Source organism: Xiphophorus couchianus, chromosome 20 (genome assembly GCF_001444195.1).
Source record: "Xiphophorus couchianus chromosome 20, X_couchianus-1.0, whole genome shotgun sequence".
Classification (NCBI taxonomy): domain Eukaryota; kingdom Metazoa; phylum Chordata; class Actinopteri; order Cyprinodontiformes; family Poeciliidae; genus Xiphophorus; species Xiphophorus couchianus.
The window spans coordinates 29,361,563-29,378,923 of NC_040247.1; the positions used below are offsets into that span (position 1 = coordinate 29,361,563).

Sequence of the window (17,361 nt, forward strand, 5' to 3'; positions counted from 1 at the left end):
CCTTCAGAGCCACATAAAGACAGTTACAAAGTCAACCTTCTATCACCTGAAGAACATTTCCAGGATTAAAGGTCTAATATCCCAAATCTAGAGAAACTCATCCATATGTTTATCTTTAGTCACATCGATTACTGCAACAGCGTATTCACAGGTCTGCCTAAAACATCAATCTCCAGCTGCAGATTATCTAGAATGCTGCTGGTGTTCTGACTAAAACCAGGAAATTAGAGCACATCACACCAGTTCTACAGTCCTTCCACTGGTTCCCTGTAGCTCAGAGAATAAACTCTAAAATACTGTTGTTAGTTTATAAATCACTGAATGGCTTAGAGCCAGAATACATTAAAGATCTGCTGTTGCTGTATCAACCTTCCAGACCTCTCAGGTCTTCTGGTTCTGGTTCTGCTCTGCATCCAGCAGAATCAGAACCAAACATGGAGAAGCAGCTTTCAGCATCTATGCACCACAAATCTGGAACAAACTTCCAGAAAACTGCAAAACAGCTGAAACACTGAGTTCCATTAAATCAAGACTGAAAACCCACCTGGTCAGAGCTGTTTATGAATGAAACACTGACCAACATTTGATGTGAAAGGAAGCGACTTGGCAAAATGTAATATTTACTGGTTTTCTCAACTGCTTTGTTGCTGAACTATTCTATACAAATAAACCTGATTGATTGATTGGATGATTGATTACTGAAGTTATTTCTGAAAAAAAATCCACTGTTCTTTAGAAATATAAAAATAATTTGGAAGTTCCTGGTGGAAGCAGAACTTCCAGAACACCTGGATGCAAAATCCAGGTGAAAGATTTTGCATTTGAATATATGGCCACTCATCATGTAATTCCCTGCAGCTAAACTACATTAACTACCATAACTTTAACAGTCTTTTTGTTTGTTTGTTTTTTACCTTGGAAATTAGAGAAGTCTTTGATTATTTTAACAGGCCTAACGTCTTATAAAAGTATAATTTAACTTCTGACTGGAGAATCCTTTATAGCCTCTTAACTTCCCATCACTTCTTGTTCCGGTTCTTGTGTCAAACACTGTGAGGAAAGGCAAAGAGCGTTTCAAGTTTTACAAATATTTCCAGTTTTAGTTGACAGCTATGACACTGGAGTACAACTAGAACTCATCATTCCTAGATTAAGAATTTGGGTTAAGTTGTGTGATGCTCCGTTCTGTTGCTGTGTAGAAGACATTGTCTGTTGTTTGCTCGGCATACGTTGTTTCTTCTTATGCAGTTTAAATGTTGGAAATGTAACGTTTAATTCCCCGAATGTTCCTCAGGTTCTCATGGAGGAGGAGTGGGAGGTTGTTCAACATTGGCAAAGACCCCAGAGTGACTATGAGAAAACGCTCAGGAACCCTGGAGGTAGGATTCCGTAGCGGAGGACGACCAGAGGACTACGAGGGAGAGTACCAGTGTTTCGCCACAAATGAGCTCGGTGTGGCCCTGTCCAACAAAATACTGCTCCGCGTCTCCAGTAAGAACGTTTTTTTAATTGTTTTAAGTACGTGTTTACTGAGAGCATTTTGTTGAAAAAACCTATAAAATACATCTAAGCAACATCTAAACGATTTAAAGTTTGTTTTATTTTTCAACGTCAGTGTCGATGTAGACTACGCCTGTGCTTTTCAAACTGACCAGATCTTGTCATTACGCTGCTTGCTATATGTAATTCCAGGATCTTCACCATATATCATATTCACGATAACAATTGTTTTGAATTTCGTTTGAATCTCTGATTGTGATCTGCCTCGGGGACTTCCTGTCAGCGCCATGAAAGTACGATTCTCTTCTACTGACAGCCTTGAATTTGGCCCCTGATGGCATCCAGAGAGCATCTTCTCTTCAGTCCACATCAAGATTATTTAGTGACACTTTGAGTGTTTTTTGTATAGTTTAAACATGTAAACACTCATAATTTTTAACATAATTCTGTGCATTTTTCAACACCACCACAAGAAAGAACCCAGATTTGGAGTGCTGTCGGTAAACACAGCCATTTGCTAGGATGTTTTTCGAGCACGTCATAGCTTCTTCTGCTGACAGGTTTTATGGACATTATGGAGATGCTGATTTCATTTTCCAGCAGGACTCGGCCCAAAATAGCTGCTTGAGTAACTGTGGTGACTGTGATTGACTGGCCAGCGAACTGTCCTGACCAGAACCCCACAGAGAATCTGTGGAGCATTGTAAGGAGGAAGAAGAGCGACCAAACTGGTGCACATTGATGCAGTGATTCATGCAAAAGGAGCCCAACCAATTACTGAGGGCATAGAAATGAACAGGAAAAATGACATTTCTATTAAAAATGTCCTTTTTTGTTGATCCCTTCTGATATTCGAATTTTCGGAGACTCTCGGTTTTCATGATCTCTATGCCAGAATCATCAAAGTGACAAAAAAACAAGAGCTCAAAATATTCCACTCTGCGTAATAAATGAATCTATATCTGTAATGACTTGTGAGTTTATGGCTGGACCAAAATGCACACTGGAGCTGGGAGCAGGGATGATAGTGAAAAATGACATGAAGTGAAAAAAAGAAGACAGGAACAAACTTCCAAAAATCAAAAGGAGCACAGGGAGCCAGAGGAGAACAAAAAAAATGACAGGAACCAGGGACCACAGAGACAGATGGATGATTAGAAACAGGCTGCAGGTTTGAGGGGAGAGAGCAGAAGGCAAGCTGAGGAGGAGAGAGAGAGAGAGAGAGAAAATGGTACAGGGGCGAGTGAGACTACACAGAGGGACATTTTCTATTTATTTATTTTTCTTTAACATTCCAGTTGTTTCTGTGTGTTTCTACTATATCTTTATAGTTATTGAGACATACTTATGCATTATTATTTTAAATTATTTGACGTACCTTCGAGAGTTCTTTTTTAAATTCTATTGTGCTTTCTTTTGTTCACAATGACAATAAAATGAATTCTGAGTCTGTCGCCCTTTGTCTTTCAGAGGCCCCGTTATGGCCTAAGGAAGTGCTGGCCCCGGTGCCGGTGACTGAAGGCTCCCCTCTGGTCCTACCCTGCAACCCACCACCTGGCCTGCCTCCTCCATTGATATTCTGGATGGACAGCAGTGAGCAAACCTTCCTCATAGACTTGCTATTTCCTCATTAGAAGAAGAGCATACTTGTTTTGGTTTTTTTTAAAGAAATGAAGTATCTGTTGTTTTTCCTCTTCACTCTCATCACACAAAGAGAAATGTGTGCAAGCTTCAGCATATTTAGGCTTGTTTTAGCCCAATCAGGAAAGCAAGAGGAAAACGCTGAGGGTCTTGAAAGTGATTTGTTTTTATTGACACTTTTTATCTTTCTTTTTTTTGTTGTTCACTTTTCCAAGCAGCTGATGCTGTGATATTTCTTAACATATATGTGTGGAACAATAAAAACAGATTTGCTTATGCCAAACAGTGAAAAGAGAGAATTCAGTTATTTAAAACTTAACATCCTCATTATGACTAAGTGGCCAGTCACCACCAAAGAAATGAAGCAAAATAGAAAAGATATATATATTTTTTTTTTGGTAGATTATTTTTTCTTTCTAATAATGTCTCTTGACAAAAAGAAAACTAAGTAAAACATCTCATTGGAAAGTCTGTTTATCCCCATTTAAATCCACAGATCAAACCAGCATAATTAACATATTACTAACAAAAAATCAGTTGCCTCTGTACCCTTACCTTTACCCTGGCCCCAAAAAACAAACAGATTCAGATTTTACTCTCAAAGACCTCACTGACATTGAAACTAGCTAACTTTGAATCTTCTTTCTGCAGTGACAGCATCTGTACAGAAGAGTGTTGTGACCTGATAGCTCTCGTAGAAAGTACATTCTCTAATCGGATCAGGTTTTTGAGCTTTCAATCAGTTGCTCACCCGATTGGGGTTACAATAATCTACCCGGACTCAAAACCAACGGATTTTTTTGTGTGGATCTCTGGCATATGCATGTTTATATCTATATTTATATCTATTTCTATTTATTGTACTGATTTTATTTTCCACTCAGGAAAATCTTTAGGATACAATAACCTTTCCAATGTTTGATTGAAAGATATGACACAAACATCTTAATTAAAAGCTCCCACATCAATTTAATATAGCACATCTATGGAATCATGAAAACTAAATAAGATAGAAATGAAAGCAACGCTGAGTTATTTTGTTTGTACTTTCCTATAGTGCTAATGTTTTCCTTTCTTTGGCCCACAGACATGATCCCCATCCATCAGGATAGGAGGGTTTCCATGGGTCTGAATGGAGACCTGTATTTCTCCAATGTTTTGGTCCAAGACGCTCAAAATGACTACAGCTGCAACGCTCGCTTCAACTTCACATACACCATCCAGCAGAAGAACCCCTTCAACCTCAAAGTTCAGACCAGTAAGTGACGTCATGCGAACACCAGTGGACGCAAAGTTTTATCACGATGTTTCGCGGCATTATTGTGATAATGATAAAAGTGACAATAAGAAGTATTTGTGACATCTTTTGTAGGCAGCTGTACAACTGTGTGTCACAGCAATTACAGCCCCACAAACACAAATACTGCTCTTGAAAAACATTCCTACTTCTAATGAGTATACTTCACTTGGTAACTGTATTTTCAAATTTGTTGTTTTTTGTTGTTGTTATTTTTGCTTAATGAACAAACAGTGGAGAAAAAAGAAAGGTTGTCAATCCTGAAATATAGACAGTTTTAGCGGGTTTTAAACATAATTTGTTGGAAATTATCATAACAATGATAACTCAAAATTCTTAACATGATAAGAAATTTATATATTTATTATAAAGTAAGTTTGAAAATTGGCACTATGGAAGTAATCTGATAGGACAGCTAGCAGCTTAATGCTGTGTTTATTTATTTTATTTCCTACAAGTGTTTTGAAGAGATACAATTCTCCTGTATCATCTTCTAAAATCTCCCTACGTTTAAATCCACTGTGGTAGTGCTTTTCTGTTGAATAAAAAAAAAAAAACCCATCTACTTGTCAAAAGAAAAAAAAAATCTGTGTTTTTCAATGTGCTTCCCATGAATCTAATAAGAACACATATGTTTGTGTGTTTCTCCAGACATGAGTAATATTTATGCCATTTTAATAAAAGACAACTGGTTTACAAGAAAAACAACCAATATTACTTATTCAAACTGATAAAGTACTATATGGCACTCAACAAATTCAATAAATCTTCCAGGTTTATTCAGTACCACTGCCTGGTTCAACTAGTTTTTGCACTGATCAGCCATTTGTTTGTGCCTGCTATTTCCAGCGGAGCCATATAATGACACATCTTACAATGCCTCTGATCCCTTCGGTGGTGAGTTTTACATCATAGTGGTCTACTTCCTAATAACCTGCTAGTCGGTTTACACAATAACATGGTCTATTCACTAATCTATGCTTAGCGAAGCTGAACCTATCCTAAACTAACTGCTTAATCTACAGGCTCTTTAAACTTTCCATTGCTCTGTTGCTATAGGTTGTTGTGTCTGTGTTTCCATTACAAATGTGCCCAAATCTCTGTCTACATTCTGCTGATGTGGAACCCCCCCCCCAATTACGCAATTTTGGCATTTCCTCTAAACAGAAATGAAATTAAAATCCCATGTCAATAAGCTTGTTAGTCGTTAAAAATCATAGTATCGACAGATGTGAACAGTTACCGTGGCGCTAGCGCTCATCATATATCAACCATTAGAGGAGATGTTGGTGTCTCATTCAGGTATTGGAGCAACAAGCCCCGCCTACTTGGGAGCGGCTACATATGTGGCGTTTTGGGGAAATTGTAGACGCCGATTTTACAGAAGAGCTATGGATTCAACACGTTGGAATGACACACAACTTTTTATGAACTGTGTGATGCTGTGAGAGCTCTGGTGGAGCCAGCTGCACATTGTCCGGATCATCCTCCTACTACTTCCTGTCGTCTTCTTTGTCGTTTTCGCCAGTAGTAACATGTGACTTGTGTGATGTGAGAAAGGTGTTTTTCTTTTGCAGTTTTGCGAAATGTATATATTTTGACATGACTGAAAAACCACCACATACTAGCGCTAAAACGTTTTGTAGAAAAACCTGAGGTTTTTTCAAAATTGGCGTCTTTCCTTTAAGCAAATTTATTTTCCTCATTTCAAATTGAGCAATTGTATGGTTAATGGAAATGCAGCCTCTGTTAGGTTAAAACAGTCTTTATTGTTGATCGACTGTATAATTTATGGCCTTTGAGTGGTAAAGTAAATGACCACTTTCTATTCTTTGTAATAGAAACGTTTCTGCCTCCAGGTGAATAATGTGTTTTTCTACAAACCTACCCACCTCGCTTCTTAAGTGCAAATTCCTTACAATAATTAGACGTAGTTGTGGTGATGAACTTGGGCATTACGAGTTCAAGTCTTACACAGGATAACTTCCTGTGACCTATGGTAATAGAGACATATTTCTATTACCAAATCAGATGCTCAGATGTCACCTGGATTAACCAGGTTTGTTTCAGATGTTGGGGGAACAGAGTAGCAAGAATAACTCAGGTTTCATCTGGAGAACAGACTGGAGCAATCACCATAAAACAGAATAAAAAGAAATGCTTTCTTTTAACTTTAGAATTCAAAAGAACACAAAAACATCAAGGTTGTTTTTTCTTTTTTCTTTTGGAAATTATTACTATCATTTTTCATCAGTGCACTAATGGCCAATTAGTAATTAAATTAAATATGTTTCCAAATGCTTGGCTAATTTGATGTGCTGCTTTTCTAACCCAATGAGAGTGAGGATGAATGAGCTCTGTGCTGTATCTGTCTTTTCTAATGTCTTCCTGTCAGACAAGATCAAGGATGTTAGCTTCTTCCTCAGGCGAAACTCAGCCACGAGGAAATGATCGGAATAATATTGTTAGATGACGTGAGAGGGAGGATGGCCAGCTGCTGGTCGGACGCGACTCACTCTGCAGGGACAATCAATGTGTTTGTCCCCAAATCAACCTGCCATCGTCTCTCATTTTCAGGCCGCAAAGTAGCAGAAACGCCGCCGTCCTTCCTGTCTCCTGAAGGGAGTGGGAGCTCCAAAATGGTGCTACGAGATGAGCGATTGCTGCTGGAGTGTATCGCTGCTGGGCTGTGAGCACAAACACACGCATACATATGCATATAAATACAGTACAAGTGAGAGGAAATTAAAAAATATACATATATACATACATACATAGTACATACAGTACATACACACACACACACCCCAACACCCCACGCCAACACACACACACCCACGCCCCCATACATACATTTGATAGTTATTGCTTTTTGTAACAAAAAAATAGTAAAAAACTTCTACAATCCCAATGCTATTAAAGCTGCAATATGTAACTTTCTTTTAAAAAAAGATGCTTTTTTTACTACTGTAAAACCTTCGCCATGTGAAAAAAGCTATCTCCTCCCTCTGCTACTATTTCTGTTTGAAGAAATTCTCCTAACCAAAAACAGCCAATCAGAGCCAGGAGGTGGGTTTTGGCGCTGTAAATTAACCTCACGTACTCGCTGCTCAATGGTGGTGAAACTACTTACCGTTACAGGAAAACCATTTATCCGCTGTCATAAGGTGGCCATGCTAACTGGCCTTAGCATTTGTTGAAGGGTATGCTAGCTGTAGCGGAGCAGAGAGCATGGAGCAGCACCACACAGAGTGGTGATTGACAGCACTAAGACCTCCTCCTCCTGGCTCTGATTGGTCGTTTCTAGTTATCACTGGGAGAAAGCAGAAGAGCTCCATTTTTTTTTTACGAATTATCATACCAAAACTGTGATAAAAAATGTCACGACATAGTGTCAATTGTAAAATATAGAAAATTTACATACTGAAGATTTAATGCATAAACAAAGTCCAGACAATGTTTGAAGTATAGAGATTATTTGGGAAATAGAGCTAAACAGTTTAAACCCATCTGTTAGGGTTAGGATTAGAGATACTTTGTTTCTTCTTGCTATGTTAGATGTAATCCAACAAACAGAGTTATTACGTCAAAGTTTTACACGTGTCTCTCTCCGCCCGTTTTCCTCGCAGTCCGACTCCCTCCATAAAGTGGTTTAAGAGAGGGGGAGACCTGCCAGCACAAAAGGTGAAGTTTGAGAACTTCAATAAGACCCTGAAAATTCTCAGTGTGTCAGAGGAGGATGCTGGGGAGTATGTCTGCATGGCAGACAACCGTCTGGGCAGTATACGCCATTCCATTGATGTCCAAGTTAAAGGTGAGGATGAGACGGTGCTTGTTGTAACAAAATGAAGGAACCTGTGTTATTAGGCTAAACTGGCTCCTTTTTTGCCCCCACAGCTGCTCCTTACTGGTTAGACAAACCCACAAACCTGGTGCTGGCCCCAGAGGAAAATGGCCGCCTGGTGTGTCGAGCCAACGGCAACCCTAAGCCCAACATCCAGTGGCTTATGAACGGCGAGCCAATAAACAGTACGGCTTCTTTTTTGACTCGTTTTGTTTTACCCTTAGCTCTTTGTTGTTTTTGTTAAATTTGGGGCAAATGCACTTTCAGCGATTAGTTTAATCCGTCTTGAGAAGAGCCACATTTAACTATACGGGATCATTTTTATGTGATGTCTCCAAGTGCCATAACAAATCTGATCACTATTTTAGACGTTTAAAGAGATACAGCAAAGTGTCCCATATTATTAGCTCTTTGGGTTCTGTATCCCAATCAACAGGGGAAATTTAATGTCTGGCGGACATCTTGCAATGTTACAGTTATAACGTGGTTCTCAGTGACCTCTCATCTTAAAAATATAACAAAAAAGATTTCTTACTGAGAAGTTGTAGATCTTGAAGTAAGGTTTGTGCTACATAAGCAAAAATCGATATACAACCAATGAAAAGACTTTTTTGGTCCTCATCCTCTGAAGTTAAATCAGACCAAACTTCCCGCATTTTAAATCACTTAGAATGATCAAAATTATTTTTATTTGTAAAATTCCACAATAATGAGAGAAAGATATTTTATTTATTTATTTGTTAATGTCTTCGAAATCAGGAGTTCACATACATAATGATAGCTATCTGTCTAAGCAATGGACAGTGGACGACGTAGGAGATGACATCATTTCCTACTTGATGATGTCATGGCTTCAGATGCTTCTGATAGGTCGACTGCCATCTTAGCATTGCTTGCCCACCTGTGTAAGCAATACACAGGTGGCCACACCTGGAACGCTCTCCTTTCTTGTTCAACATGATTGGAAAGTCAAAATGAGTTCCAACACATAGATTAACTGAGGTCAGAAAATGGATGAACGGATGAATAAAATCTGCTCTAGAGAAAGTCTTAAGCTGTAAAACTGCTCCCCTTTCTTTGGCCTTTTAACTATCTTTATACTTTGTTCTCTTCATTTTCTCCTTATGTTTCTCTTTTTCCAGAGATCACAGAAACTCCAACAAGCGCAAACAGAGAAGTTCTCGGTGACACCATTCTGTTCCGCGGGGTGCAGATTGGAAGCAGTGCGGTTTACCAGTGCAACGCCTCCAACCAGCACGGCTACCTGCTGGCCAACGCCTTCGTCAGTGTTCTCGGTGAGATGTGGGAATGTTTAGTCCGCCCTAAACATGGCATATATACAGTATATACTATATATATATATATATATATATATATATATATATATATATATATATATGGCTTTACAAACTACTAAACTAATTCCTTTAACTTATTCTGTTTTTGACCTACATTTTTACATTGTTTTCAAACAATTCACATTCAGTTCACTGAATGTGAACTGACATATACTGTATATACCATATATACAGTATATATGTGTGTGTGTGTGTGTGTGTGTGTGTGTGTGTGTGTGTGTGTGTGTGTGTGTGTGTGGACGTGTTGGCGTGTGTGCGTGTGTGTATATATAATTAAAATGATCAGTTTCTCTGATTTTAAGTATATGTTTGAGCAAAATGAACATTTTTCTTTCATTCTATGAATTGAGTGGACATGACCAAAAGCTGCAGCTGCTCCTGCATAATGTCCACAAACTGCCAGGATCGGGGACAAAACTGTAAATCGATAAAGCTTTATATCAGGACCAGTTTGTTTGTTCAACCTCCGAAGCACACCGAGATATAATTTCTTAGAAACGTTAAAAAGTGTCCCAATGACTTTGCAGCTCTCTGCCATTGCTTCAGTATTGTTACCTTTAGCTTCCATGTTACAGACATGGCTCCACGGATGCTGGGACCCAAAAATCAGTTAATCAAAGTCATCATGAACAACCGAACCTTCCTCAACTGCCCTTTCTTTGGCTCTCCTTTACCCGAGCTTCGCTGGTGAGCATCTCATAGTATTTTCAAACCAACACAGCTCCTGCGATGTAGAATGACTTACCAAGTCACTGACAGGTCACACAGTTTAGCTGTATGTAAGTCCTGTGTCTCTGCAATGCTTTTTATTGTTAGTGTTTCTTATTTTAAATTTAAAGCTATATCGGATTGTTAGTATTAATGTGTTTTAGGGAATTGTTTTGTTAACCAAAGCTAACCTTCACCTTTACTCTGAAGGTTTAAGAATGGCCAGGGCAGTGGGCTGGATGGGGGTCAGTACCGGGTCTACGTCAACGGCACCCTGGAGATAAAACGCGCTCGAAAGGAGGATGAGGGCATCTACACCTGTGTGGCTAACAACATGTTGGGCAATGCTGAGAACCAGGTCCAGCTGGAGGTCAAAGGTCAGACATTGCATTGCTTAAACACCAACTGTCACGATCGTTTGAACATTTTCCTTCCCTGTGCCAAATAGCCTGCTGTTTGGGGGCAAGTCAAGCTCTTTGGTGCCTTTTCTTGACGTACCTTGTGTGTCCATTTGCATTCCAAGTTTAATTCAATTAAAAGACATCAGGAAAGATTTTTTTTTTGTTAAATAGAAGAAAAGCGTGACACCATCAGCCAAAAATGGCTTCATCTTTCAAAACTCAAATGAAAAACAGATACGGAAAAGAGTTTTGGACAAACTGGTAGTTTAAACTCATCAGTTAAAATCATCTACAGTGATTAAAACTGACTGAGTGAATATGTTTTATGGAAGTACATTTACAATATCTGAGTTTTGTACATGGTAATTACTGATCCAGGAATAGTTGGCCATAAGAAAGAATGTCTTTAATTAATTGTTTTATTTTATTTCCTCAGAACTTTGTTTCTACCAGTTGATCATGCCTCTCCTCTTCAGATATGTTATTCCTTTTCTGTTAGAGGTGAAGGTGTTAAGGGGAGTGAACCACTTTAACTAGTCTGTGATCCCTGAACGAGAAGGAGCCAGAGGAGGGCGAGTGGGAGAAAGGCCTTTAGTAAAACAGAATTCGATATAGAGATGTGTTGATGAAGTCGCTCAAAGATGTTGTTTAGATGTGACTATGTGACTGTCAGTGTGCCTATTTCTACTGTTTGTTCTGTCATTTTAACTCTGATTTAGAGCCTACTCGTATTATTCAAGCTCCCACGCACCAGTCAGTTTTGAGGGGCTCTAAAGCTAGCTTCCACTGTAAGGTGGTGTCGGACCCCAGCCTGCCCACCAAGGTGACGTGGACCAAGGACGGAGAGCGCCTGGATCTGGGATGGAGGTATGACACCTGATTATTTTTACCAATTAAGCCTCCTTTTTTAAAGTTTATATCAGAGTCAGAACATTTTGGTTTTAAATTTGTTTCCTGGATGGGATTTTTGCTGCATGTCAGTCCACTTTTCCTACTTTCACTTTTTGAATGTAGTCATCACATGCTCAGCCCAATAAGTGTTTGGTTAATTTTGAGCTTGTTGTAATATGATGTCTCCAGTTTGTCAATAAATCTGAAAGATTGTTTATTTCTCTTTAAATGGTCAATCATTAGTAAAGAAAAGTAGAGTTCAGTATATGGATTGCGACCATAAAAAACTTGGCAAACCCTCTCGGCTAAACAGCTCATCCTGCCGTTGGGTGTCGTTTATTGAATCGGATGATTAAAGTCTGAAGAAGCAAGATACTTTGGCGATTTAACAATTTAGTTATTTAACAAATAGGTATGTTGCTCAGTCATACGCAATACCACAACAACCTGAAACGCCTCCTCATCCTGGCCACCAGCTAGGTCACACACTCCTGTGGGATGACATCTCAATCCTCAACCAGCATTTGTAGCAAGTTAACACTAGCAGTGTGGTTGTGTTGGTCACTGCGACCAACAAACAGCAGACCAAAGTTTACCTTTCTAGTGTTCAGTGGGGTCAAGGTCATTAATGTAGGCAGGCTTTCCGTCCTTCCAACTGCCAGATTGTGGAGATTGCATCAAATTCAACCAACCAACCAGCCAAGCAATCGATTGATCCAACAATCAGTCATTTATATAATCCTTTAAGCATCCACAATATTAATGACCAACGTGCTTGACAAAATGAACATATACAAGAAAAAAAAATAAAAACAAGGTTAAAACTAGGCAGAAAGTAGAAAAACCCAAGTACAAACAACCAGAAGTGGTGTCACATTTTTAATTTTGCAAAGGTCTGAATAGAAAAACATTGTTAGCTTTGATTTAAAAAGATCCCGTTCAGTTACAGATTGGAGATCTAGTGGAAGCTGGTTCCACAGTTGAGGTGTGGCTACAGAAAAAGCTTGATTACCCCAGCGTCTGTATTTTGTACACAGAGCAGCACGTAAATGTTCACTGCTGGGCTACGATTGATCCAAGCGGCAACTGTAACCCAGATTGTCACTAATCAATCCTATCATATGCAGGGAAAAAAGCAGAGGGCCTACAATTTAGTCTTGTGCCACTCTACCGTAATTTTCAGTAAACACGCTGCTGGATGTTACTTAACAACTGATCCGTTTTCTGTCCTCCAGGCTGAAGAAGGATGAAGAGTCCCTGACCATCCCGTCTGTCAGTGAGAACGATGAGGGAATTTACACCTGCACTGTTAAATCTGAGATAGACCAGGACTCAGCCTCAGCCCGCCTCACTGTCTTAGGTACACTAGTGTATAGAATGGTGCTGCAAAGCGTTGATGTGATCTGACAGAAACACAACTCCCTGTACCAGTGATGTTCATTAAGTAAAATATAGCTAACTCGGTGTCTTCACATAGACTCATAGATGTAGAATAGATCACTGTGCATAGTGATGGAATGTATTGTCTGAAGAAAATCCGCATAACCAACAGTACAACAGTGTGTATTTCATACAAGAAGAACTCAATGATAGAATAATAACGTGTTGTTTGTAGTGAAGCCAGCTGGTTTGAATAACTTGTAGAAAACACTAAATCTTCCATTTAGCCAGATAGAAATTTGCTTCACATGTATTGAGATGTAGCAAATTAAAGAAGGTAATCTATTTAATCATCTTCTAAGCACTACATGAAATGAATGTCTTTATCAGAAGCTACATACAATTCAATTGTAATGATACTCAAGTTATATTTTAACTGTTGTTCTCCTTTGCTGTTTCTTGGCTTGTAGACTAACCTAACTAATCTAACCTTTATCCCCACCTCCTGACCCACAGAGGACGCCTTCCTCAACCCCTCAGTCTTTAGTGCCTTGCCTCCAGGTAACATGTGGCTCAGCTGGAAGCTCTTCTGTTATTTTTTTCATGTCCTGATGCCTTATTGTCTACTTTATGTTCTTGCTTCTGTCTCTATATCTGCAGCATTTGAAATTTCCCTCCTTTTTTATGTTTTGTCACATTACAATCACAATTTTTAATTTATTTTCTTATTGGGATTTTTATGTGTCTGTCCACAGCAGAACAGAATTGTGACGCAGAAGTCAAACGAGGCACGGCATTGCACAAATATGAAAATAATGTAACATACGTATCTCTACATCTAAAGACTTAGGCCTAAAAAAACGGATCTGTTTTGGCATGCGATCCGACGGAAAATAAGGTCGGATCATGTTGGCAGCAGTTACAACGCCTTAAAGTCAATGGACCCTAGCAGGCTGCCAGCGATTCCCTGAGACTGTCACGAGTCAGACAGGAAGTGAGACCCGTTGGCAAAATAAAATGCATCTGTTTTGGAGAAAAAAAAATACTAACTCAAATCTTTTACTTGTAAAAAAAAAGAAAATAGTAGTGTACTACTTATCCACAATGGGAGCTCAAAAGTACAGAAAAAATGAAAGAGCGAAAGTGTGATCTTGTTCGAGCAGCTCTTGGGTTTACTGGCGGACCGGTTTGTGTTTACTCTGGCAGGATTTCCGGTTCATAGTCTGGTGGTGCGTTGACGGACGGACGGTCGAGTCGGAGACTGTGTGCCGGCTACAAATCTGATTTTAGTGGGAAAAGCTACAAGCTAACGATGTGTTTTGTGGCTCACCTTGTTGCTCATTTGTCTTTACAAAAGTGTCCACTCAGTCAGAATGGATTAAGATTGTCTGTGGAAATGAGTCTTTCTACAGATGAATTTGTGCTTTGATATGCACAATTTCCAGGTCTTCCTTGAAAAAGAGATGTTGTCTCAAGAGACTTCCTGGCAAAGTAAAAAAGTAAATTCCATTGCTGCTAAGGTTATGTGTCCTTTGGTGCCTCTAACAAATTTTCTTCACAAGTATGCACTTTCGTTTGTTTTGGCCTATCACATAAAATCCCAATAACATGTGCAGTTGTTTGTAGTTGTGATGAACAAAATACAATTTTCAATTGTTGGAATAACGGAATTAATTAAATATCAGTGAAAGTTTATTTTTTTTCCCCGTTGGTTGAAAAGAGTACAAGACAAATTTTATGATCTTTTATTACTTTTATGGTTTTGTTTTTGTTCCGTTTTATTTATTTTCTAAAGGTTTTGATCGTCTAACCAAATATAGGCAGTCCTAGTGTACAGTATGCCATGAATGAAGGTTGTTGTGTGTCTGCTTCTGAGCGGTATTATCCTGTGTTCCTCTGCAGACCGTCCAGACCCACCAATAGATCTGGATCTGTCAGACCCATCAGCCCGTAGTGTTCGCCTCACTTGGATTCCTGGGAACGACCGCAGGAGCCCTGTCACAGGTACGTTCTGGCCGCTTGAACCTGTGCTTTCTTTGAGGTGTATTCTTCCTCTCTCAGCTAAAAAGCATTCACGTTAGGTCAACTGCCTTTTCGTAGAAAAGTTGCCTGTGGCGGAAAGTCCGAATGTGTTCATTTTTGTGTCTCAATAACAGCATTTCCATTACAAACTGGTGCAGATCTTGGTCTATATTTTGCTAATGTCAAAAAAACACAACTTTGCAATCGAGGTGTTTCCATTAAATAAGAAAGGAAATGAAAATCACATGGTTGTTCACGTGATAAGAGATTAGAATCTTGGCGACAAATGTAAACACGAGACATATTCATAACTCAGTCACGGCGTTAGCGCTCGTCATCTATCAGACATCAGAGAAGAGGTCAGAGTTTTATTTAGTCATTGGAGTGGCAAGCTAAGTATGCAGTGTTTTGGGGAAACTGTAGTCTATGATTTTAAAGAAGAGCTATGGATTCAAAACCTTGGAATGACACACAACTTTTATATGAACTGTGTGAAGCTGAGAGATCTGCTGGAGCCAGTTGCACATTGTCAGATAAAAACAAAACCAAGCCATCATTCTCCTACTACTTCCTGTCGTCTTGTTTGTTGTTTCTGCCAGTGGCAACATCCGGCTGTTGACCACGTGACTAGTGTGGTGCGAAAAAAGTGCTTACAGTGCAGTTTTGCAAAATGCATCTATCTCGATACGGTTGAAAAGCCAACTCATCCCTAGCTCCAAAACACTTTATTGAAAAAGCCAACGTTTTCTGAATTTCTGTTTCCATTAAGCAAATTTAATGTTGTAGTTTCATGTTGCGCAATTTTATGCTTAATGTAAATGCAGCTTATGTCACCATGGTGAACTAGCACTTGTTACCCCTGTCTCTCGTACAATGACCACTGGAGGTAAGAGGCTGCCCCCCTTGAACTCTGGCAAGGATGAAAGCCATATTTTCAGGACAAGCTGTAGTTGGCTTACTGTCAGACAGGAAGTGTAACATCCTCAAAGGACTCCGGATTATTACTGTGTCATCCTTACATGGTTTCATTCTGAAGCCCGTTGTGCTTTCTGCAGAGTTCTTGGTCCAGTTCGAGGAGAACCGCTGGGAGCCGGGCAGATGGCAGGACCTGTCCTCTTTCCCCGGAGACCTCAACTCTGTCATCCTGCAGCTTGCCCCTAATGTCAATTATCAGTTCAGGGTCATTGCCAGGAACTCAGTGGGTCGGAGTCAACCTAGTCAGCCCTCACCTCGGTACAAAACCACCGCGGCACGTAAGTAGCATCAAATCTAAAATCACATTCTGTGTGTGCCTCTGGCTTGAGCCAGACGATAATTTGGTCAAATGTTTCATTTGCTGTACTGGAACAGCTCTTTATTTAGTAAAGATCTCAACAAACAGTGCCATGTGGCACCCCCGGTGAAGATTTGTAAAAAATGGTAATTTGATCAAAGTTACCTAGTGATAAGGCACATCGTGTTTGCCTGGGATGAAACTCAGCGGCCCCATTTTATCTTAGCCAGTCTGTAACATGGGAAACACAAGAGCACACTCCATCGTGTTTATAAACCTAGGTTAGAAAAATTATTGCAAGAAAACATCTACTTGCTCATATTTGATATCTTTTTGAAATTCAGCCCCAGATGCCATTCCCAGAGATTTACGTGGTTGGGGATCCGATAAGGACAACATGGAGATCACCTGGGAGGTAAGGCGCCACGCAATAACAGAATCAGGGAAGCAAATCGCTCATCATTCAGAGTGACTGGTAGTAAAAAATATTTGAAGAAGAAGATCATAACTAGTTTTAAAAACGGAAATCAGCCTTGTCGGTGGCGCGGGTGGTAGACCTCCACGGGTTCGAGTCCCGGCCTGTTGACCTTTGCTGCATGTCTTCTCCACTCTCTCATAACCCGTCTTCCCTGTCAGTCTAGTGTGAAATACAGTCCACCAGAGCCGAAAAATACATTAAAAAATTCAATGCATTCCTGAAGTTAGATAGCTCCAGTGACCCCCTGCTGTTGACCTATGAGAACTACATGCTTGCCTGAAAATCCTTATGGTAACATTTAGGTGTCGGCATCGGAAGCACTGGTTATCAAAATAAATCTACAATAATACAGAGTAAATTCTAAACCATTACATGATTCAAGACTAATGAAGCACCAAAACATAAACATTACAATCCAGCTTTTCCACTTGCAGTTAGAAATAACTTTACACAGTAGTTAAAGTCTGATTGTAAGTCTAGTTTTATATTTTATGTTAATTTTATTAATATTTAAATTCTTAATCTTTTGGCACAACCTTTTAAACTCTTCGCCTTGTTATTATTATTG

At 39.5% G+C, this 17,361-nt stretch overlaps 1 protein-coding gene across 31 annotated transcripts in view; it reads left to right on the forward strand.

The window, feature by feature from the left end:
* nfasca (neurofascin homolog (chicken) a) overlaps positions 1-17,361 on the forward strand; it is a 104,020-nt gene that overhangs the window by 60,414 nt on the left and 26,245 nt on the right. For 27 of the 31 annotated variants that reach the window (XR_003593688.1, XR_003593685.1, XR_003593687.1 and 24 more), the window contains 16 exons: positions 1,295-1,491; positions 2,971-3,093; positions 4,229-4,399; positions 5,288-5,335; positions 7,016-7,127; positions 8,068-8,252; positions 8,336-8,467; positions 9,425-9,577; positions 10,216-10,327; positions 10,559-10,725; positions 11,469-11,616; positions 12,876-13,000; positions 13,537-13,581; positions 14,923-15,024; positions 16,098-16,295; positions 16,660-16,730. Coding sequence is in view for 24 of the 31 variants with exons in the window: in XM_028003610.1 (XP_027859411.1) it covers positions 1,295-1,491; positions 2,971-3,093; positions 4,229-4,399; positions 5,288-5,335; positions 7,016-7,127; positions 8,068-8,252; positions 8,336-8,467; positions 9,425-9,577; positions 10,216-10,327; positions 10,559-10,725; positions 11,469-11,616; positions 12,876-13,000; positions 13,537-13,581; positions 14,923-15,024; positions 16,098-16,295; positions 16,660-16,730 (2,089 nt within the window). In the remaining 7 variants the exon portion in view is untranslated. The remainder of the gene's footprint in view (positions 1-1,294; positions 1,492-2,970; positions 3,094-4,228; positions 4,400-5,287; positions 5,336-7,015; positions 7,128-8,067; positions 8,253-8,335; positions 8,468-9,424; positions 9,578-10,215; positions 10,328-10,558; positions 10,726-11,468; positions 11,617-12,875; positions 13,001-13,536; positions 13,582-14,922; positions 15,025-16,097; positions 16,296-16,659; positions 16,731-17,361) is intronic. The other 4 variants (XM_028003622.1, XM_028003624.1, XM_028003635.1 and 1 more) reach the window with 2 other exon arrangements.